We start from the raw sequence: 22,554 nt of genomic DNA, 5'->3' as shown, positions 1-22,554 counted from the left end.
GCAACCAGTAGCTGTGGTTTGTTCCAGCTCTTGCTGTTTTTCAGTTAGAATCTTGTCAAATGAATTCTATTCTTTAAATTTTCTATATTGTGCAAGCTTTAAGGTGATAATTTTGACAGCAGGAATTAAGTTTAAGTTTTAGCTCAGGCATTTACTTATCGGTGTGCATATAGGCACATAGGCAGACATACTCTACCCTAGGTGTTCGGTTGTGGTTTTATTTGGATAACTTGACAATACACGATTGCCACCCGTCAGAATTGCAGCGCAGTCCAACACTTTTTTACCAACGCTTTTTAATTGGACTGTTACATTCTTAATTGTCACAAAATATTTAATGACATTTGCAATTTTAGTTGCTCAGTTCTTGTTAAGGATAAGTTAAACATCTACCTGAAAAATAGAAGTTAATCAACAAAAATATACACTTGTTAGACACACCTCACTCCTGTTAAAATCTGTAACCGAGGAAACAGTCCAGCGTATACTCTTTCCAGTATTCACAAAGCAAGTAGCATTCCTCCTTTTTGATCCCAGCTCCTTAAACTGCATGGCACTTTGCTACAAAATAATTTCCCTTTTCTGCAGGAAAAGCACAGAATAGTTTCTGACCAGTTCACCTGCTTTGAAGCTCTTCCATTCAGACCACTGAATTGGCAAGATTTTGCTGGGGAATAAGATTGCGAAGAGCATGATGGGCTGACCAAGGGGATTAGATAGGCGCTAGGGGGAAGCACAGCTGAGAAGTTGCATAAGCAAATTTGGGAGTTGGAATTAACCAAAATAAAGAATCTTATTTTTGGGTTTGAATAGTATCCCTACTTTGCAAGCTTACCCTGTGGGAGAGAGAGTGCTTTGGACTGTCATTTTGTTCTAGAATTAAAATTATTTTCTTTTACAATAACCTCAGTATTCATGTGAATAAACCATTTTTGTGGAACGAAGATGTGGTGGTTGTTGGATAAGAACTGTAAAAGATATTTGTGCAATCCCTCTAAATCCTGTATGATCATGCAAACTGGTTTTTAAGTAACAGCTTAAAATTGTAAGGATATTCCCAATGGATGTGTGAAACATGCTGCTATGAATGATGTGTTTGGAAGTCCCTAGGAATTTTATTTTAAGGGCAATACCTTACGCATAATCTTAGTTTTAAAATATTTTGTGTATTACTTTTAAATGTACCATCCAAAATTACTGTTTAATATTAAAGTTAGAATAGAATAATTGCTCGTTGTTCTGAGCTTGTTAACTTAAAGTATAACTGCTTTGGCTGTTCTTTGTGGATCTTAGGGCAGCTGGGAAAGTCTTTCATATTCTGAAAAGCTCAGCTGATCTGGCAGTTTAAAAAAAAAAACAAAAAAATCATAAAATCATTTATTTTTAATCTTGATCTTCTAGGAATGGCTCCTGTCCTGTTATTTTCATTTATTTTTTAGTTCTTGTTATCATGTTGAATTGAATAGTTGGCCAGGTAACTCCACTTGGGTTTTTTTAGCGTGATTCTGCTTAGTATTGTTTGATTAGCAAAAGTGGAACTTAATTGAGCATTTAATGTGGAAGAAAAATCTAGCACCCTGTTCAAGATCTTGTTACCGTATCTTGGTAGCGAGATACGGATTGTGTTTGAATTAATAAAGATAGAGAGAGTATACCTAAGTTTGGGAATTCCATGTTTGGCACTTTGGATTTCTATAAATTTTGGTGCTATGATGATGAGCTGTGAAAGTACATTAAGAAACAGAGAGTGACATTAGTGAGATGACTTCTTTCTAGTTAACATAGTGAAATGAAACCTGCGCTTCCTAAAGGTAACCTTTGAAATTGTTTTTAGCCACTGTGATGAGAGAGTTCCTTGTTAATGTGTAACAAGTAGGCTTTATGTAGGCAGTTCCTTCAGGTACACTTCTTAACTTTTATAGTAGTGCTGTTTACTGTCCTGGGGATCTGATATTTAATCTTGACTATTGTTTGTGCCAGATTCTGGGTCATCTTCAGTGTCTTTTGAGAGCGTTTTTTTTGTAATGCTAAGGATGGAAATGTAAGCGTTACGTTTTTGACGTTACTTACGTTATGTATCAGCAAATGGGGAAGCCAAATCAGATGTCCCCAGGAAGAAATGCTTTAATGTGGTAACTGATAGTAGTGATCTGAGGCACATACACATTTGGATCACATTTGATCTTTTTTGGAAATAATAGTTCTTACAGTTTTGTTCCTGACATATTTCTAGTAAAAAATACGGAATTTAAATGTAAGGGAAAAACTAGACTGTCACTTTTGCAACTGAAGCAAACTCAAGTGTTTTATCTCTGTGTATGCTAGTAATTTTAAGACTTCTTTCAGGAGGTGTTGGAACTTCTTATTTTGAATTTAGCAGGCTTTGATCTTAGCAATTGCTGTATTGAGAGTTCTGGCTCATTATACAAAAGCCATATTTCAGACTTTTAAATTTATTCCACTCATTTAGTTTTACGAGGAAATTAGTATAAACACAGGTGTGTTTGTGTATGTGTGTGTGTATGTGTGTCTATATATATATATATATATATACACACACGTTAACAAACGATCTTAAACTAGTGTCTTTAGTAATGATTTTTAAATGTGACAGGGCAATTAAATTGTTTTTGGAATAGATGGAAGAGAAGGACTGGGTAGTGTGAAAGATTAATAATAATGACTCTCGTTTTAAAAGAATATAAAAATGTTGTAAATATGTACATGTTTCTTTTAACATAACTATTAATTAGTTATTTTATTTTGGTGGAGGTGGTACATACCTTAAGAAAAAAGGCCTAGGTAGGCATAGGTAGGCTTTCTTCTGCAGATTTCATTTACTGACTTTTGTTCTATGTTGAAAATGTCGATGTTGAAAGAGTTGACTCAGCTTTTATTTTATAAACGTGTGATGATTTTGTTAAACAGACAAAACGTATGAAGATTTCAGTTGTTGGAGCCAGAAATCAGAAGAAATAACATTTTATTTTTCCCCACTCTAGATTTTCAACTGAACTCTCACCTATCAACACTGGCAAATATTCACAAGATTTACCACACCCTCAATAGGCTGGTAACGACTTGCCATTTTCTTTCAACAGAATAGCTGGGGCTTCAGTCCAGAATGTATTTGTGATTGAAATCATTAAATGATTATGTTTTTAAACACTGTTACTGTCTTTTTGTATTGGAGGAGAATGAGTAAAGGGAAGGCTGCGGGTTTTGAAACTAGTGAATTAAAAGATAAATAGTAGTAGTAGTAAAAAATGAACGATTATGCTCCAAGGGTCAAAGCGAAGTTTGAGCTGTGTTCACAGAAATATTGGATGTAATAGATGCTTTTGTGTGTAAGGCTTCCCAGATATATCAGGTAATGGTGATAATCGTCACTATCCAGTTCCTTATAGTTGTCATGGAAAATGCATTGAATGAATGAACGAACTGTCCTGTTATGTGAAGAGTGAAGCAGGAGTTTTTGAAAACTGTCCCTGCTTGTTTGCTGTGCATTTACATTTTTTTTATTGCAGCTGTTGCAGGAACTATGCATACAGCTTCTGGCTGTACACTGCAGATCTAGTGGAAAAGGCACTGTCCAAAAAAAGGGGTAACTGGTTTCTAAGATTGCAGTCAGTTTTCCGTGTTTTTTCTTGGGAGCGCTTTGTGTTTGTCTTTGAACAGAGCACTTTCATGGTAGATTTAAAGTTTCTGATGCTGACACTTATTAATTAAATTGTTTAAAACAGCACTGCGAAATTCTCCACGTAGTGGATAATTATTTCTACTCTTCAAACATAGTTTGATTATATTTTTGATCAAACATGTTCAAAAATATTTTTTTAACATTACTTAACAGATTATCCTTGAACTTTTTACACTTGCAAGGGTAACTTTTTAGATGAGTATGAACTGAAAACACAAATACTCTGCAGTCGTAGATAGATGTTTCTCAAGTAATGAAGATGAATTCAGTAGCATATCAATTAAAGGTTAAAAACACCCCTGAGAGGTGAAGATTGCTATATCATTTAACTGTATGGTTCCTTTTCTTTTGCAGAATCTGACGGAGGACGTTGGTCAAGACGAGCACCAGACAGGTATTTAATAGGGACATAGAAGAAATATATTTAAACATGCTTCATAAAAGAAGTCTCACTATAATTATTGAAACTGTTATTTTAGAAAGCTAAAGAAAATTCAGAAGCTAACTGCCAGTTTTTTTTGAAATTATGTCTTCAAATATGTCTTCAAAATGAATTTTCATGCTTTTAGTTTCTCACTTTGTGAAGAGCTCCCATAAGTTTCAACGATATCTATCATTTTGCTGTTTCTTAGTACTAAGTTCTTTAGAACACCTTATGGATAACTTCTCTCATTCTTTGGCTCAGCCAATTAGATTAGTGGGACATCCCTGTTGTTACAGTGTTTTGACTCTTGAAAGAGCATTAGTGAGAAGAAGCAGAAGCAAGACCTCTTTCGGTTTTTGTGTTGCCTGTGGCCAAGTTTAAATGCTGTGCTCCAAACAACCCAAATATTTCCTCGAGTAGTTTTGATTCAGAAACGTGATCCTGTTTCTTGTGCAGATTTTCAAGAAATGTCTGAGGGTTGTTTCTTGGTTCCAAATCTGTTTTCTAGTTAGTAAAATATCGTAGGTTTTGAGGCCTTCATGTGAGGTGCTTGTTACTAGCTCGTTGCTGTTCTTGATCCACCAGCAGTTGCGGTTTGTGACTTGATGCCTTGCAACTTTTGTTACCCCCTTTGGGCTTGTTACTTATGAACTGGCATATTCCTTGAATTCCTTTATCTTTGTTTCAGGCATGATACCTATGAGGAAAGGAAAATAATTTACTGGCTTCAAGCGCTGATCGTTCAGCAGAACAGTTCTTTAAAACTGACCGTATCTGTCTTACCATCTATCTCAGTTTTTCTCAGTCCTGAGGTACTAGCTGTGTTTGCAAAAGTTACCCTGAGCACTAAAAAAAGAGTGTAGAGTGATGTCAGCTCCTGCTGTAGACTACTGGGACATCATTTATAAATCTAGCACACTTTCAGCCTAGGGTTATGAGAAGAGATGCACGAGACTGAATTGTTTGGGATCTGACAGGGCTCACTTTGGACTTATACACCATCCTCCCTACACTGAAAGGTGATTTTGTTTCGTAGTTGAACCATCTTGACCTACTCTGAAAGGGTTCTAGCGAATATTTTCCCTTGATGTGCTTAGTGATTTGTATATGAAAAACCTCTGCACAAGAGGGTTGAGGCATGTAGTTTCAGGACTCTTGGAGCTTTTATTGGACGTCCATGTGTTAGAACTCATGTCCTCTTGCATCTCCTGATGGAGACCTCAGAATTTTCTTTTTAATGGTCTAGATAGTCAATGCAAAGCCAGATACGTAATGATTTCATGTATGAAAGGTTGTTCTGTACAGATGTTCTGTAATCTTCGTTTACTGTTGATCACAAAATCTGTTGTGAAGCATTAAGTGCTGTAGGTCCCTTCTGTCACTGATTAGAAAAAGTAGGAATGCTTCAGGTATTTGGAATTTGTCTTATATCTTATCTGGCGCTTTGATCCTAAAGGTCAATATAAGAAATTAATCTCAGAGCTCTCATTCTCTTGCCTGGAAGATGTTTGAGCGTGTTGTCTTTGATGAACTGCTTTATTCCAACACTCATGGCTGTCTTATTCCTTACATGTGTTGTTTCAATTAAGCTGTTTCAACAGCTTAAACATGTCCGTTGAATGAGCTTGGGCACAAAAGCCTGGTAAGGAATGTTATTTTTATAGTAGTTGCAGAAGATTATAATCTTCCAAACCAAGAAGAAGTATGAAATAAAAATGGAAAGTAGGGATTGCTACTGATTTGGCGCCTCATCATCTGATTTCGTTTCAGTGTTTCTTATACTTTTGTCCTGTATTTTATCTCCTTGCAGAAAAAAGATGAAGCCACATTGCATGCATAACTTCAAGCTTTGAATTCAGTCAGTGTGCGCTGGGTTTTCCTCATACGAGGACAAATGCAAAGAACTCTTCTGGCCTTCTGTGTATGTAGTGTAGAATAGGCCCTTTATTTATGGTCTTGAGCGTCTAGTTCACATGGGACTTGACACTTCTGGAACATCTTGATGGATAACCCTGTGTAAATCTAAAGAAAACTACTTTTGCAAATTGTTTAATTCCTACTTGCTTAAAGTTTATAATTTCTAGTTTCCATTGTTACGGATTGCAAATGATGCTGAGAAGTGTCAGGTCCTATTTTCTTACATAACTTATAGAACCGCATAAGTGCTGTATTATTTGAAGTCCTATGCCAAGAATGCAGTTGAAAGTCATGTTAGTAATCTGTCACAAAATATTCCTCCAATGTTGCCAAACTCAGCTAAAGATGATTTTTTTGTCTCAGATTTTCTTATACTCTGAATCCTTTGGAGCAAGTCTGATACTTAAAGATTTTTTTTTTCCCTGACATAAGTGTCTTTTTTAAAATTAGTACCGTGTTTGTCCTATTTTGGAGATGACTTCAAAAATACGTATATTTAAATCTGATTGAGACCTCTAGAAGCTATTTAGAAAAATGGAATATTTCAACTTTGCATCAACATTTATAATGAGCTTTTAATGGCGTCATATATTTATTCAAAGCAATTGTTTCAGAGCTAGCAATAAATATACCGAATACCTAAATTACTTTAAACAAATTACGTCTTTTGTAAGTATTATCCAGATTTTCTTCCAGAACCTAAATCTCAGAGCACAAGATAGCATTTTCCAAAAACCTTCAAAGATTTGGCAGCAAACAGAGTCCTTACTTCAAAATACCAGTCACAATTATGATTACAGTCTCATAAAACATTAGCATTCAGTATGTATATATGTGAAAAATAAGGCTGTAAATGTGGTACGGACCTTTGCCTTATCATCCTCATGTAATGGTAACAATCACAGACAGTCACCTTGTGAAAACAGCTTCTTTTTTTCTAGTATCTACATGCATTAACTTGGAAGATTCTGACTCACTAGAATTTGAAGTAACAGTTGCTTTTATGTCAGAACTGCAGAGCTAGCAACTTGTTAATAGTTAAAGTTATGATTTGATTATTAAGTTGTGACTTGTTCACCTATTCCAAATAAAATGTTTTTTAAAGTAAAAATTCCCTGTTGTCAGCTGGCTGGTTTAAAATAAGTAGATGACGTCTTCAGCAAAACAAGCCTTCACTGCTGTCCTTGGAGTGGAGCTTGTGGAAAATTTTTGCCTTTACTCTGTTGTTGTTATCATCGTCGTCCTTTTAGAGAAGAAAACACTCGCGAGTCTGAAACACTTCCCATAGTGTGAAGTTCAAGATGGAGGAGATAACGTTTTTCTTGGTACACAGGCTTTTATAACAAGATTGCAAATTGTGTTTGTTTTGATGAGCATGTTGGTTTTCTCATCTTGTTTCTGAAAAATCATGATTAACCCTGTTCATGATGGTCTTGTTGCATCGTTAAGTGAGCAGCTATGCCTTTCCAATGGCTTCAGCATTCACAGTTTCTAATTAGTTTTCTTTTGAAACATCCCTCAAGCTACTTAAGCCTCAGAAGAGCAAGATTATTCACAGGCATTATCTTGAGAGAAGGTGAAAATTACGTGTCTGTTAATCGCTTCTCTAAGGAGACAGTTTGTAGGATTCTTATTTACTGACCACTCTGTGTTTTTTTTGTTTGCTTGTTTTTTTGGTCTAGTTTTGTTGCTGTTTTAGGAGTATCCTTCCCTTGTGGCGCTTATCTTGCATATTATTTTAAATTTCTTGGGTGAAACGTAGCTCTTGAGTTGGTATTTCTCTTTAACTTTGTCTCTTGCATATTTGAAAGAATTGAATAGAGCATTTGGCATACAGCATTTATACTCGGCAGGCTTTTGATTGATGGTGGCCTATTCAGCAGCCATTTGGAGGCTCTGCTTTGCAAATGCTAGTTTCAAGCGTCAAAAAACCAGTAAGAACCAGGAGGGTTCTGTTAGTCTTGAGTTGAGACCCAGGAGTAAGAAACTTTGAAGATAATCACAACAGAGAAGCCACTCTCGGTAAGTAAAGTTCCTGTCAAACTTTGTATGACAAAGTCAGAGGGAGCTGTGTGTGCATCTGTGTGTGATCAGGCCTGTGACAAGAGAAGTTAGTTATGAAAAGCTAAGCTAGAAATTGCATTTAAAATTAGACTTTTTTTCCCCACAAAATTCCTTCTATCAAATAAGAACTTGCCTGAAACAAAAAAAGTAAACTGTTGTAGATTTTAATCTTCAGATGGAAATATAAGATAGAAATATCCTGCCTGTTGAACTTTCAAAATTTGTTACAAGGAAGTGATAACTGCCCTTCCAACTTAATATACTGATTCTAATCATAAAAGTAAATTTTCAAAGTAATGTCCTTATACTGTGTTCTTTGGGGGTTTATAGGTCATTCAGCAATTAAATTGCAGTGAAGACTTGGTCTAAAACTCAGTTACTAAAATCTTAAATCCCTAAGAGCATAGGAAACATGTTTGTCCTCTTGGTGTCTTTGTGTGTGTGGGGATACATGTGCATTTAATAGCCACTTAAAAATTTCTGAGCTATCTCTTTTCTTCCCTTTCCTAGCACTTTGAGAGCTGCAACTAGATGCATTCAAACCAAGAAAGGGCACAAGTGTTTCATGAGAGTCACTGGAGGAACTGGGATATGAATGCTATTACCAGTTTAAGCCTTTAAATGAAGTTAGGAGATTCTCCTAAAAATATTCTGTCTTTCAATGAGAAAAGGACTTCATGCAGGAATTCTTAGGTGTAATTCTTTGGTTTGTCTGGGGTTGCAGATTTAACAAAAATTCTTCCATTCTAGACCTTTTTTTAACCAACTTTCGCTTGCTTCTCTTCTTTCTGAGACCTTGCATATTTCTTTTCCCAATAACCAAAAGCTAAACTGATAACCACTTCCCAAAATAACAAGCACTAGGAGGACTAGACAAGCTGGGTTTTTCTCTGTGTGTGTGTGTGTGTGTTTTTGTTTTTGTTTTTTTTTAGCAGCATCCAGTACCTATGGCCACATGTTTTTAAATGCCTTTTTATTAAAAAAAGAAAAAGTATTTATGAATACAAACAATTGAATCAAATTGCTCTCAAAGGAAAGGAGATAGCTACAGGTTGTATTCAAGTACTCAAGCTCATACGCATTTTCCAGCATGAGGTGTTTGTTCATTAGCTCACGTTTTTCATTTAAGTTTAGTGTGTGTCTGGCTGTTCGTAGGTCTGAATCTGACAATCTCTAGCTATCTGTTAAGTTCTACTGTCATCTTAAGTGTTTTTAGTTTGTGTAGGTTTTCAGATAAATGCTTTCTGGCAGAATCTTTAGAAATTGATTTAAAGAGCAATAAAGGATCACACTTTAAGTAACTTGCAGGAATACGGTTCTGCAGTATTATTAATTTGCAGGCATGGCAAGGTGGAACAAATGACATTCAGCAGGTTAGATTCCCTTGGTTCTTTTAGTCTGGTTTAGTAAAAAGCATTTGTGTTTTTTTTTTTGTTTTTGACAGTCTGTTTCAACTATATCTGATATTGTTGAGAAGATGAGAATACCATGACTGTTAATTTCATTTTGTAATATATTCTGGACAGTACTTCTACAAGTGTATTTTTCTGAAACAGCCATTGTGATGTTTTCATATCTTGCATCACTCTGTGATAGCAGTTGATGGGGTATAATGCTTGGAGGTTTGTTGCTAACCAGTTAAATTACAATTTGAATGTACAATATGCTTAAAGCTTTCTTTCTAAAAGATAGTCTTAGTGCAGGTGTGGCCATACTTTCCTGGGAGGGTGCTTGCGGGGAGAGGGGGTTATATTTGAAAAAAATGGAATATGTAGGAAAAATTTCTGAATTGGAGAGAGTATTTCTTGAACTAGAGAGATTTATTCTTAATAAAGGTAAGACCGAAGAAGACATACCAAGTGGGAAAGCTTTATTAATTGAAATCAAATTAGTTCGTCTTAATATGAAAACTGATTTGAACATCTTGCCTAATATTGGAAAAATACATACTTTCATATGCATACTGTGTGTATGCATAATAGCTTCAGTGCATGTTTAAAGTAAAATATATGTAGCAAAGCCTGTGTGAGGCTGTAAGGTTCCTTACATCTGTTTCTCCTATGACAGGAGAGAGACTTTCAAAGATACGAAGAATAGGTAAGCCTATCAGTTTTTAGGTAAGCCATCAGTTTTTGTTGGGAATTGGGCCTCTCACTTCAGTCTGTGGCCTTGGTGTCAAAAAAGTGGATGAAGGTTTATTGTTTGCCTCTCTTGCTGTGAGTAAAAAAAAAAAAAATAAATTTCTGAGCATCTTAATAACACATAGCTATGTATGGATGCTATTGAAGCTAAGAGAAGGTAGATTAGGCATGCTGGAGTTCTTTGTATTTTCTTGCAAGTTTCTTTGGCATCTCTTTTGTATCTGGATTTTATACCTCACCTTTCTCTTCCTTTCCTTTTTAAATTCTTTGCATAACACTTAGAGCTTTGACTTGATAGCTCTTTGAGCTCCTCTTACACCTTTTTCAGGTGTCCGTATGGTTCACGGTATATGAAAGTAGGACAAAATTTTACCTGGAGTGTCAGCCTATTGCTTTTATGAGACAGCAAAGCCCATTTAACAACTTGCTGTGATCAAAAGGGCTGGTCCTGTGCTCTTTCTTGTGCTAATACACAAAATTGCTGTTTTTTTGGCTGTGTTAACTAACAGATTTGGTGAGCAGGATTGGCACAGTGAAGAGTCACCGGAGCTGACAAGGGAGAAGCAGGAGCGTGCAGCTGAGAGAACGGGAGGGAAAGACTGCCATTTGATTGCATTACTGTCTTAAATTTGCTCTTTCCTGCTTGTGGAACTTTACCTTTTGAGAACTATCCAATCCAAATGAAGCAGCTACTTACTCTTTTTCTAGTGGTCGCTGAGCGTCTCTCCCCACTCCTTCCACCCCATACCAGCCATCCAACCAAAAGCCTCCCTACCCCTTGCTCTCTGTATCACAAAAAACTTTGGGCTTAAAGATAAAAAGGTTCTGGTTTTTGGAGGTACGGTGCTCTAGTTTTTGGGGCAGATCTGTATTTGAAAAAGTAATGAACGAATCTTAGAATTCTGATTTGAATAGATACTGAAAATTAGGATGCCTCTCTGAGGTCTGAAGTACTTCTTTGGGATATTTTTAGTTCTTGCTTTTTGTTAGACTGAAGTAGCACTAGCATTACTGTGTGCTGTGGTATAATTTCTAGTGCTTTTGCCTTTAACTTTTATATGGTTTTCTGTGAACAGATTTAAGTAAGATAGGTTTTTCTCTTTAAAGGAAACAATTTCTTCTGTAATTTTTAAATCCATTAACTTCCTCCCTCCCTTTCCCTTTGTAATACACCTATTAGTGGACACAGTTTTACTGGTCTGCAACAGTTTCATTGCTTGTACTGGTGTTTTTAATTCCCTCTGTAGGAAGTCTTCGATCTTGCAGTTCATCAGACTGCTTTAGTAAAGTGATGCCTCCAAGGAAAAAGAGGAGACCTGCAGCAGGAGATGATTTATCTGCTAAGAAAAGTAGACATGATGGGTATGTCATCTTACCGTGAGCTAAGATTGATGGAATATCTAAAGATGATTAGCTGATATGATCATGTGTTTAAATACTAATGGAAATGATATTCAAATTTGATTAGATTCTCAGTGTGGAACCGTGACCTGTGATTGTTCTACTGGATATGAATAAGCACATCTAGGCTCAATTCCTGATTCATCTTTCCCTAGTCATACAAAGCTTGTAGGGAACTTTGCCTTGCTTTGGTTCCTCAGCTGTAAAAATAGACATACTTGTTTGTTCAAAATGAGCTTTCGAGGAGTATAATTAATATCTTTAAATATATATATATGTGTATATATATAAAGTGTGTGTGTGTATACATATATATATAAATAAAATATATGTATACACATAAACGGGTGCACACACACACATAACATGTAGATTTGGCATGCTAAATCTATAGCCCGTCAGAAAAGGGAATGTAGTTCTAGCCCACTCTTAGCCACTGTATTACCTGAAGTCTTAGCCTCTCTCTGTCATGTGGTTTTATACCCATTGTGTAATGGAAGGGTGAGGATTGTCCAGGCAAGGTTATAGCCAGTGGCGAAGTGGTGACTGAGGTGGTACTGCTCAGCTTCCCTCTTTCCTCTGGGCAACGCAAGCACAAGTGGACAATAATTGTGTGCGTGTGCAATATATCCTTTTGGCATAGGTGCTGCATAGCTGGCACTTCTGGAAGTGCTGGACGTTCTATGTATGCTCAGTCAGCCTCAGTCGCTCAGGAATCATTCAGTGTGTTCTTTGTGTGCAGGACAGTCATTACTTATGCACTAAAATCAGGGCTTCTTGAGAGTACAGGACGGTAAACTCCCACACAGTAGGTGCCATCACATGTTAGTAGAAGGGCTGTAGTATGCAGCTGTTGTTGTGTCATTGAAAGACAGTGACATGTACCTGAAAGCTTGGTTGCCACTGCGTAGTAGAATTTGAGCTCTATTGCATTGATATATTACGGGTGACTCAGAAAACACATGCTTCCATAACAAGTATTTTCGAAAAGGTAAAAAGATGCATTTCTTTCATAACTATCAGCCTGAAATCGGATTGTAACATCAGACTTAGGCTGGATGCTTTCTTTTTTATTCACTAGCACAAGTAAGAAAATTGCTGGTAGCCAAATTAAGCCTCTGGTTATGCCTCTATGACGCCATTGTGTTAAATAGCGTTGCACAACTGTAACTGCACTGGAATTTATTACATGATCAGTTGATGCAGAAGAAAAAAGATTTCAACTCTCCCTTTCATTGCTTTGCATATGCAGTGCTAGCAAGAACAAAAAAGCAGTATACCCTCTTAATATTTTTTGCTGCTTTTCAGAAGTAATAAAATCTAAGAGCTAACTAGCTGATAGAGGAGAGACACTACAGCTTACTCAAAGATATGGAATGTGAAAGTGTGGAAGTGAAACGAGGAAAAAATGTTTTTATCATTGCAGTAGAGATGTTCACATGGTTTGACTTTCCTTTTGCCGAGATGCAGACAGTAGAACGGAACAAGCAAAAAACCCTAGAACGTAAAGCTATTTGTAAGCAAGAGATACAGATTTATCTAATCAAAATAGTAAGTGATGAGAAGCTAATTTCTTACTCTAAGCAATATTAGTAGGACATAAACACACTTTCAATTTTTTGAAAGCATAATTTGAAGGATTTTTGTTATATCTGCCTTTCAGTTTATTATTAAGAGATCTAGTCTTTGTTCTACTGCATCTAAGGCTTCCTTAAAAGAGAAACTTCAGCCTGCTTCTAGAAGCAGAGGTTAAACCAGACCTGCTGGTTGTGGACAGCAGGGTAATATCCCTGTCTGTGATGTGATTCCAGTTTTTGTCCATCTTCCTTCTTAACTTTGAAAGATTTTTTTGGTCTTCCCTAGCTTCTCTAAGTTTCATTTTTTTTTTTTTTGTTTTAGCTTTCAAGGAAATTATCACTTCTTATTTCAGCATGATTAGTAATATGAATTAATTTACTGAACTTTCATCTCAGGCTTAGAGCTATGTTTTCTTTCTAGGAAGAATTTCTTAAAATCTGGCTTATACCTCTGTAATGTTCTGTGAACAAGTTGGGCAAAGAGCAAGCTATCTCCTACTTCCATGCTTGTTTGTTGGACGGAGCTCAAGCCTGTTGTGTTTGGTTTTGGGAGGTCAGGTTTCTCAGTGTAAAGCAGAAATGAACCTGAAATCAGGAATGACTACAGCAGCATGCTGTGACGGAACTAGTTATTTCTGATGGCATTTCTTCTTACTTTGTGGACAGAGAACGATAGCAACGCTATGGGTTGTGTCACTATATGGAATGAGAGGCCTATGCCCTGTTCTTTACCACTGCTGCCATTTTAGAGAGAGACTTTCTAGAAGCTGCATGCTGATACGTTAGGATAAGTCTTCAAGGGATGTTAATCTGTGTGGATTCTGTATGGTTAAGCAAAAATGTCACCTTCTGTACATTGCTTTTTGATGACAGGTAGAAGTACAAAGAGTCGTAGGGAAGGTAAAGCAAGTTTCATGTAAAGGTAGCTGCTGGGTGAGAGTATAGTCCTCATTGTGTAGTTACCTAGTTCTGTGTATTAGTTATGCAGCCTCTAGCCAACTACTGGGTTTTGCAGAATTTTCCTGAAGGGAAAAAGGAGCAGTGTAACATATATGTCTCTCTCTCTCTGCGCCTTCTGCCCCCCCCCCCCCCCCCCCCCCCCCCCCCAAATAGTCCCACTTGAAAAATTATCCTACTCATTCTGGGATCATGCGGAGGGGAGGAGTCTTACAACAATGGCTGTTTGGGCCTTAGAATGATGAGGAGTGAACGCTTTTCTGAAAGTTGTGTTTTCAAGCAATTCGATTTAGAGGTCTAACTCACTCTGGCTGTGCGTATGAACCACATAAGGGCCTACTTATTTGAAAAAATAGGTGAACTCTATTGAGCCCTGTGCTCTGCAGTGGAAAAATCCACGTTTTGAAAACATAGTCAATATAATATTATTAATGCTGGAAAGTAGAATAGGAGCGTAATAATCTTGGAATTTTCCAGCCCCTTTAGTGTTGAGAGGTTTTCTCAGTTCTCTTGCCATTTACTAGCTGGTTTGATTCTGCCTTCTTCAAACAGCCTGTGTTAACACTAGTCGTAGGTGGCTAGACCTTATTCCCTGAATTTAGAAAGTTTTCAAGTAAGCAGGGGTATATTTTTCTGTATTGCTTCACCTTTTCAGTGGACTTCACTTAATAGGTCTATTTTAAACTAATGTGATTACATGCACGCTGTTTATACACAGTGCCCCTTGCATGAGCTTCTTGAATTTCAAAACACTAGTTTAAATATTTAGAGATAACTGATTATTTAAGTAGGGAGGAATCATGCATAAAACTTACCGATCAAATGAATTTGTACAGAAGTAGTCTTAATCATGAGGATTGCTTGAGACAAATATTTGTCGTGCTTTGCAAACAATAAAACATTTCTTTTGCCTTTGACTTGACTACAGTATTTATAAAGTTTTACTGCTAAAATTATAATGAATAAGGCTTAAAAAAAAAAAAAAAACAGTGCTTTCATAGACCTGCACTAAGGAAGATTATCAGTCAAAATGTTAGGATTAATTAAAACTTAATAAAAATAATAGGGAGCGTTTCCTTTTACCAAAAGTTTACATATTTCAAAATGTAGTTATAAATAATCAGAAAGCAACTAGCTTTTCAGTTCAAAGCTCAAACAAAATGGGGTTAAAGGTTTGAATGAGTTCTGGTTGCATAGAAACAAAGCTGTTCTTGGTAAACTTCTTAACTTGTTAATGTTTTCCTTCAGGAAACTGAACATCTGAAATGAGCAGGTTGTAAACCCTCACAAGGGGCTAACTGATGTCTTAAACTGTAAATTGTTTTTAAAATGAGCTTATTAGCAGCTTCCACAATCAAGAGAATGTTTTCTGTGAGCTAAACTTAAGGCTTTTATTAATATCAGTTTGAATATTCTGGAAACAAGCAGCCCAGAAGTGCTAATCTGGTGGGTGGAGCTCTTAAATTCTGGTACAATTGAAGTTTATTTAGAGTAGGAGCGGCTATCCAACTTTTACTATCCAAGATTGTTAAAGATTAAAGAGCATTACCGCAACCTCATTCTTTTTGCTGGATGTCCCTGAACACTTAACATGGCTTACCGAATCACCCCCTAATTGCTTGATGGGATTTCTACACACCAAATCAGTTACAAGTGGAGGGAAAAAAAAATCTGGAAGAGATATGGATGATTATGTATTTAATGAAACTTGAAAGACGTAGATGCGCTCAGATTTTTTTTGTTTGTTTGCTAAAGACTATAGCACTTTTGATGATAAACTAAATGCCTTATTTTTAATGCAAGGATATTTCAATTCCCCATCTCATAGGAATATTGCAAAAATAACTTTACAAATGAATGTAGTGAGTCAACTATGAGGTCATGATGGACATAGAAGCATTTCTGAGAAAATAATCTAAACATGGTTGTGTAGTTCACATCACTTTTGGTTAAACTTCAGGTAGGTTAATCTATCCCTTGCCTTGTCCCAGACTCTTTCCTCTCTCTAGTTGGTAAAATGGCTGTAAAAAGCCATAATAAAAAAGCAAAAGCCAAAAGCTCCTTAAGGGGAATGCTAGTTATAATACAGGGAAACATTTAGTGAAGTTGGCTGTCGCTATTTTGATACTGACAACCAAACTGTCAGTGTCAAACTAGTAAAGATGAATATTTTTTTCAAGTGAAGGTTATTCTGAATCACTCTAACTGCGTGCATGTCTCATGTAAGAGACAAATGCATACTCCTTCTCCCTAGGCAATTTGTTTCCTCGCTGTATCTGATGAGCAGCATGCCAGGGTTGAGAAATGGATAGAGTAATTCTAAATACAAAGGCAGAAATTCAATTTGTGTCCAGTTTTCATTGTCTGATAGGTATATGTACAGCATATGCTCTGGGTAAAAATTCTGCATGTACCCTTTTAGCTCTGAGGATGAAGTTCTGCATGTATCCTTTTAGTTCTGAAAGTGGAGAAAGCAAACCCTAGCATTCCTTTTCGAACTGCGGTGTTCTCCAAAGCGGTAGAGTGTGATACCAGATATACTCATTGGCCCTTTCTTTGTGGAAAGTTATTTTTCAGACTCGGAGCAGTATATTCATTCACTCGTGGCATGTGACTGAAACTTTACAGGTTTCTCTGATGGACCATCAATGCCTAAGTGAGTTAGCATACTGTAATATGGTCAGTGTAATTACTGTGCATCTGTTTGAAGGTGCTAGTGTTACGGCATCCTGAGAAAAGTATAGGCCACTGAGGACTTGCCCTTTAAAGCTCGGATTGTTCCGTAGATGTTCTGCGCTCACAGAAAGTGTCCATATCTACCCTGTGTGCTCTGACAATTTGCATCCGTGTCGCAAGAGACAGTGCCCTCAGCACAAAGGCAAGGCACATCGTCTTGCAGCATGCACAAAAGATACGAGAAGATACTAAGACATGAGAAATATTCTAAGATACAAGGCAGATGCCAGACAGCTTCTGTGGCAGTTTGTGCTCTTCCCTCTGCACATAACGTTTCTTGAAACAGTTAAATCAGTGTTCTCTGAGCAACGAGGAATACAGTCTTTGGAATCTCCTTTACCCTGCGCTGCCAGGCTTGTTACGATACTGAACAGAGTTGCCCTGGGTGGTGATCTGGGATCTTGGTTTAATTCTGTTTGCAACTCCCTGCTAATCTCACTTCAAGCACTTCAGGGATTAGGAGTCTCTTGCTGATAGAGCTGGCTGGTTCTAGAAGTTTGTCTAGATTGCAGGTGGGGACAGTTTTGGTATTTGGAATAAGCAGGGAGAGAACAGGCTTCCTCTCTATACATGAGAGCCTACAAAGAGAGGTTTGCATTGGTGTTACTTGTCTCTGTCGTGTTCCTTTTCAAGTGATTCTTATGTTGCAGTGCAGATACTCTTGTATTAACTCCTTTAGGTTGACAGAATTGTATCTGAGATTGACCCAGCCGTTACTGTTGCATGGTTTTATGCTTCTGACCCTGCGTACTCTTCTTCATTACAAGCATGATGTGATGTCACTTGCACTTTTAATCAGTGCCTGGTTAATCGAGTTGTAGCAGAGACCATGATAGCGCGGGAGCCTATTTACTTTCCAATTGTATTTTCTGAATTTTGTGAAGTAATTTTTCTTACCATCACAGCTTGAAGATTTTCAATCAGTTTAGCTTCTCAACCAAACTCCAGTGGTCAGATATTGAGCTTTCGAACAATGATAAGTTTGAGGCCAGAGCATTTTGCTTGAAGCTACTTGACCATATATTGGACATGTCTGCTTTTATTTGTGAGTATTGTTATTTCCCGCAGTTCTTAAATGGTGCCTTCAGACTTAAGCAGATCAAACAGAGTTGCAGTCCCGTGTCAGTCGTATGAAAACTTGCTCTACTTAGAGGCAGTGAATATACAAAAAGAGGTGCTTCTTTTTGTTCTCATTTTCCATTCCCCTTATACTTCCTGTTATTGTTGGTGCCTTGGTTCAGGCTGTAACGTTAACTCTACTGCTTGTAGATGCAGGAATCCTTTTCCTGAAATAACTGGATGACCTACAGCTCTGTCACCAGATTTGTTTCTTAAGCATTCCTTCCCAAATCCCTGACAGCTAATGCATTATTGAGTTACATGAGTGACCAAGGAGGCACTTGGTTATCATCTCTTCAGAAGAAAAAGCATTGTCTTGGGGTGAATGTCTGTCTTTGGGAAACATGCTGGCTTGGCATTGTTCTAGGTCCCAGCAGTATTCTTGTAGACGTCTTAGACAAAAATGTTTACTGTTCCTGCTACAATCAGTTTTAAACTAGGTATTCCAGTTGGTGTTTTATCATGTTTGCTTGCTATAAAATGGTGATATGGCATAATTAAACTTTTGCCAAAGTTGCAGCATGATTAGCATGCCTCCTTTCTTTGGCAGACAGAAAAGACTTTTTTTGCTTCCTCTGAATTCAGAATATTCAAAGTCTTATTGTGCAGGTCTTTCCTAATTGCAGTTGGTTCTGCAAGTGGGAGGATTAAGTTATCAGACCTGTTTTAAAAAAAAAAAAAAAAAAAAAAAGCTGCAGCTCTGACTTTATACCTTCTGACTTAGTAGCTTTACAACTGCAGTAAAGCTTATTTAAAAAAAAGGTAATTCAAATAGAAAAACAAGTCTTCAAAATGAGAAAAAACTTTTTAGACTTGGTCTGTGATACTGAAAATCTTGGGTAATGCGATGTTTGATACGTGTATGGCTGATGTTTGTCTGCAGTTTTTCACTTTGTTGCAGATCAGCGTGTTTCAGTACTGTGTTAAATTTTCTTTCCATCTTGAAATTTCTTGAAGACTCATTTGTATTTGTCTTCCAATTAGCAATTTATCATTTTGTTGTGACCAGTACTACTATTCTAGGGCTTAGTTGCTTTAAAAGAACAATGATGACAACTATGAAATAATTCTTTGAGCTGCTGTCAGAATGATCCATGTGCTGTTAACGTCCAGATACAGCTCCTCCTGGCTGATGTGTGAGCTAGGTAGAAGTGGGATCTGTTACTCCAAGCTCTTATGCATAAGCTCCTTTTATGCGTCCTTCGTCCTAGAAGGACAAAATAGTGATGAAAACAACCCCGAGTTACTTTCATCAAGTCGTTTCGGAATTCTCCTTCAATCAGTTAGTCGCTCTGTCCTCCCACAGCAGGATCTGACACCGTAAGAGAAGGGGCTGCATGCTTGGAACATTTCCAGAGCCTTTCTTGGCTACCTCCTCTGGACTAAGCTGTTCGTTACTCGGCTCTTTTCAGCCATTGTGAGCCCGAGCTATGGCAGCATGTATGGAAATGGGTCAGAGAGTGTGTATGCAGCAGTGACCAACCGCTTGGAGTGCTGAGTCTTTTCCCCCTACCAAGCTGGCACAAATGGTATTGTCTCTGTTTCAGAAAAGTCTAAACAGCACGGAGTAACTCATCGACTTCTGAATTTAGCATTTGAAACAGTTAAAACGTGGAAGGCGTAACAGAAGACGGGTACTTCAGTATCACTGCCTGAATGTAGCTGAAAGTCCCTAAGCTTCTTGTCCAAAGAGAGCATTACTCTGCTAATCATCTCTGGTGGTGGTGGGGTCACTACTGATCTAGCCTTTCAAATGGCTGTTTATTTGAGTTACTGTCAGTTAGGACCTGTATCCTGTTCTGTGAGGTGTGGTTTGTGGGTGTGTGGGGTGGTGGGTTTTTTTTTTTTTGTTTTTTTGTTTTTTTTTAAAGTTGCCAACTACTGGCTTTAGAAGAATGTAATTGTGAGTCATGGATACTTTGGCCTTAATCCTTTTGCCTCCTTGAAATCCTATAAAAGGCGTAATGTGCAACTCTCCTTGTCTAATAAATAATCTGAAGCGCATGAAGCGTGTGTACACCTACAAGTCGGAGCTATGATCACTATGATAAGGAATTACTGTGTGTTTAGACCCACAGCCAAGTTGCAGCCATCACCTGAATGTGGTAACTAGCAGTCTGTATGTGAAAATCTTACCTTGTGCTGGTGCAAGGCATTTTGGGGTTGAACTTGAACAGTTCTGTATTTTTGTAAGGCAAGTTCATGCACATGGACAATTATTATGGATCCTCTAGGAGTGTGATGGACTGTTGAGCAAACATATTTAGGTTCAATGGCTCTTAGTCTTTTAAGCAGTTCCCCCAATGGCTGGGTAAGAGGACAAGACGTTGAGTAAAGTGGTTAGTGAAAGAAAATGTGTAGCTGTTTACAATGGCTATTGACTAAAGGATTGCTTTTAAAAATTTGATGAATGAATTATTTGTTTCTCTCTTTTTTTAAGTATGTATAGAAAATACGATTCAACTAGAATAAAAGCAGAGGAAGAAGTCTTTTCAAGTAAGAGATGCTTAGAATGGTTCTATGAATATGCAGGTAAGGGTGACATACAAATTTCCTTCTGACAACAGCTTAATCTACATTGGAAAGTAAAAATTGCATTAACTGAGCTTTTTAAAACTGAATATAGAGGCATTTTGGCAAAACGGGTTTAAAGAAGGAAACTTCTTATGTTCTATGTAGCATGAAGTTGAAGATTTCAATGTACGATTTGTCTTGTTGAATAAAAAGAATGGAGAAGGTGTGTATTTTAAAATAAATATATTTAAATGTATATACTTTACTACTCAGATCTATAGTTAAAGCTATATTTCTATCCAAAATGTTCTCTCTTGCTTAGAGGTCTTATCACTTGCGATTTTTTTTTTTTTTTTTTTTTTTTTTTAGTGAAGCATAGTTTTTGTTCCTGCTAAATCTGTTGGTTCTGTTTTCAAGCATAACGGTGAATCAATTCATGTATCCTGGAATGGTCTTGTCTTTTAGTAGTTTTCTGTCCTGTGATACAGTGAAGGTAGACTGAATTATTTTTTCCTGTTCTTGTGTATGAAAACTTTCTTCAGTCATTACTTCTAAAATTACTCCTTGTGATCGGGAGTCACAACAGACAATCCTCGAATAGTGAAGTCATTGGTCACTGTTTGGTTTCATTCTTTTACATGTGCTTTTCTGAAGGCAAGAATTTGAAATATGGGAAAAAATGATCTCGTGACTCTAGAGAAGACGAAAAGGAAATGAAATAGGTGGTTGATGAAGGAAGTAAGGTCATCTGGCAGTTTGCTTATACTGTCTCGAATGACATTGCTCTCAGTTCATTCCCTTTTGTCTACTTTCGACATGTAATGAAGAGTGACTTAATTTGGTATAATAAAATTTTCTTCTAATAGCATTACATAAATTAAACCAGTCTGAGATCTCTTGTCTGTGGCAGTCTATTCGGACAAGGCAAATCTAACCTCTTAGATTCTGTAGACCAGTTTGTTTTTCTTTTCTTTTCTTTTCTTTTCTTTTTTTTTTTTTTTTTACTCTGACAACAGGGATAACTCATTCCTATCAAGAGTTCAGTGGAAAGGAAGGACAAAAGGAAGACGATATGAGAAATAACTTTTGATTTTCCATTGGCTACATATGCCAAGATAAAGCAGAGGAAAGTGGAGAGTATGATTTTGTTCACAGTAGTGAATAATATTCTAAAAAAATGCATTTTCAAAGGTTAATCTTTTCTGTGTGCTTACTTCATAAGTTTTCTTTTGTATTTATGCAGACAGTTGGTACTGCATTTGTTTCTTTCCCTAGTGTGTCTTGACATTACAGAGCAAGTCTTTCTAAAGGCTGTTATGTACGTTCAGAGAAATGCTAGTAGGAGGAAGTGATGGGAAGATGGGAAAAGATATAATTAAACCTTGTTATGTCTACAATAGTAGGTCACTAAATAAAAATATAGGTTGGCCTTCCTTTCATAAAACCTCTTTTTCTTGCACATTTGGTTTTTATATTGGTTGAAAGTAGGCATTTCAGCCTCCTTTGCTGCTTTTTCCAAAATAAGCCCTTTCTAATGTGCACAAAACAAATGGAACAAAATAGTCTAAATAGTTACAGCATACTTCCAAAAAAGCTATCTTGTGCAATATACTTCACTTATGATGCCTAAATAATTTTTGAATGGAATATTGTAGACGTTATGAATATCTTGATTTAATAGCATCTGTTTTAGCTTTTGAACCTCTTCTTCCTTCTAAGTCAGCAAAGGAATAGCTACGTATAATTCATATCTTTCTTCCTCCCACAGTTACTAAAATGCACGTAATGTGTGGCCATGGTATTATTGCAATATGAATAAACAAGAGCAAGAGATTTTTTTAAAGCTTTTTTTAATAAATGACACTTTATAAAGATAGTTTATAAATGAGACAATAATGAAGGATGTTCATTATTGGGAATGTATCAAAGCCTGATAATAGTTATCACATGTCAAAACAAAGCAAAATAAATTGTATGGAAATTCAAGTTGTACTGTGTTATTAC

At 36.8% G+C, this 22,554-nt stretch overlaps 1 protein-coding gene across 5 annotated transcripts in view; it reads left to right on the top strand.

Moving 5' to 3' along the window:
- DCUN1D4 (defective in cullin neddylation 1 domain containing 4) overlaps positions 1 to 22,554 on the top strand; it is a 39,984-nt gene that overhangs the window by 5,784 nt on the left and 11,646 nt on the right. For 2 of the 5 annotated variants that reach the window (XM_068942909.1, XM_009681987.2), the window contains exons 2-6: positions 3,003 to 3,073; positions 4,055 to 4,094; positions 10,173 to 10,202; positions 11,494 to 11,608; positions 20,477 to 20,568. In XM_068942909.1, the coding sequence (XP_068799010.1) occupies positions 3,003 to 3,073; positions 4,055 to 4,094; positions 10,173 to 10,202; positions 11,494 to 11,608; positions 20,477 to 20,568 (348 nt within the window). Of the gene's footprint in view, positions 1 to 3,002; positions 3,074 to 3,320; positions 3,605 to 4,054; positions 4,095 to 10,172; positions 10,203 to 11,493; positions 11,609 to 20,476; positions 20,569 to 22,554 lie in introns of those variants that run through there. The other 3 variants (XM_068942910.1, XM_009681989.2, XM_068942911.1) reach the window with 2 other exon arrangements.

This window comes from Struthio camelus, chromosome 4 (genome assembly GCF_040807025.1).
Source record: "Struthio camelus isolate bStrCam1 chromosome 4, bStrCam1.hap1, whole genome shotgun sequence".
Classification (NCBI taxonomy): Eukaryota; Metazoa; Chordata; class Aves; order Struthioniformes; family Struthionidae; genus Struthio; species Struthio camelus.
Note: the sequence above shows the minus strand (reverse complement) of the source record. Positions and strands in the feature narration are given on the sequence as shown.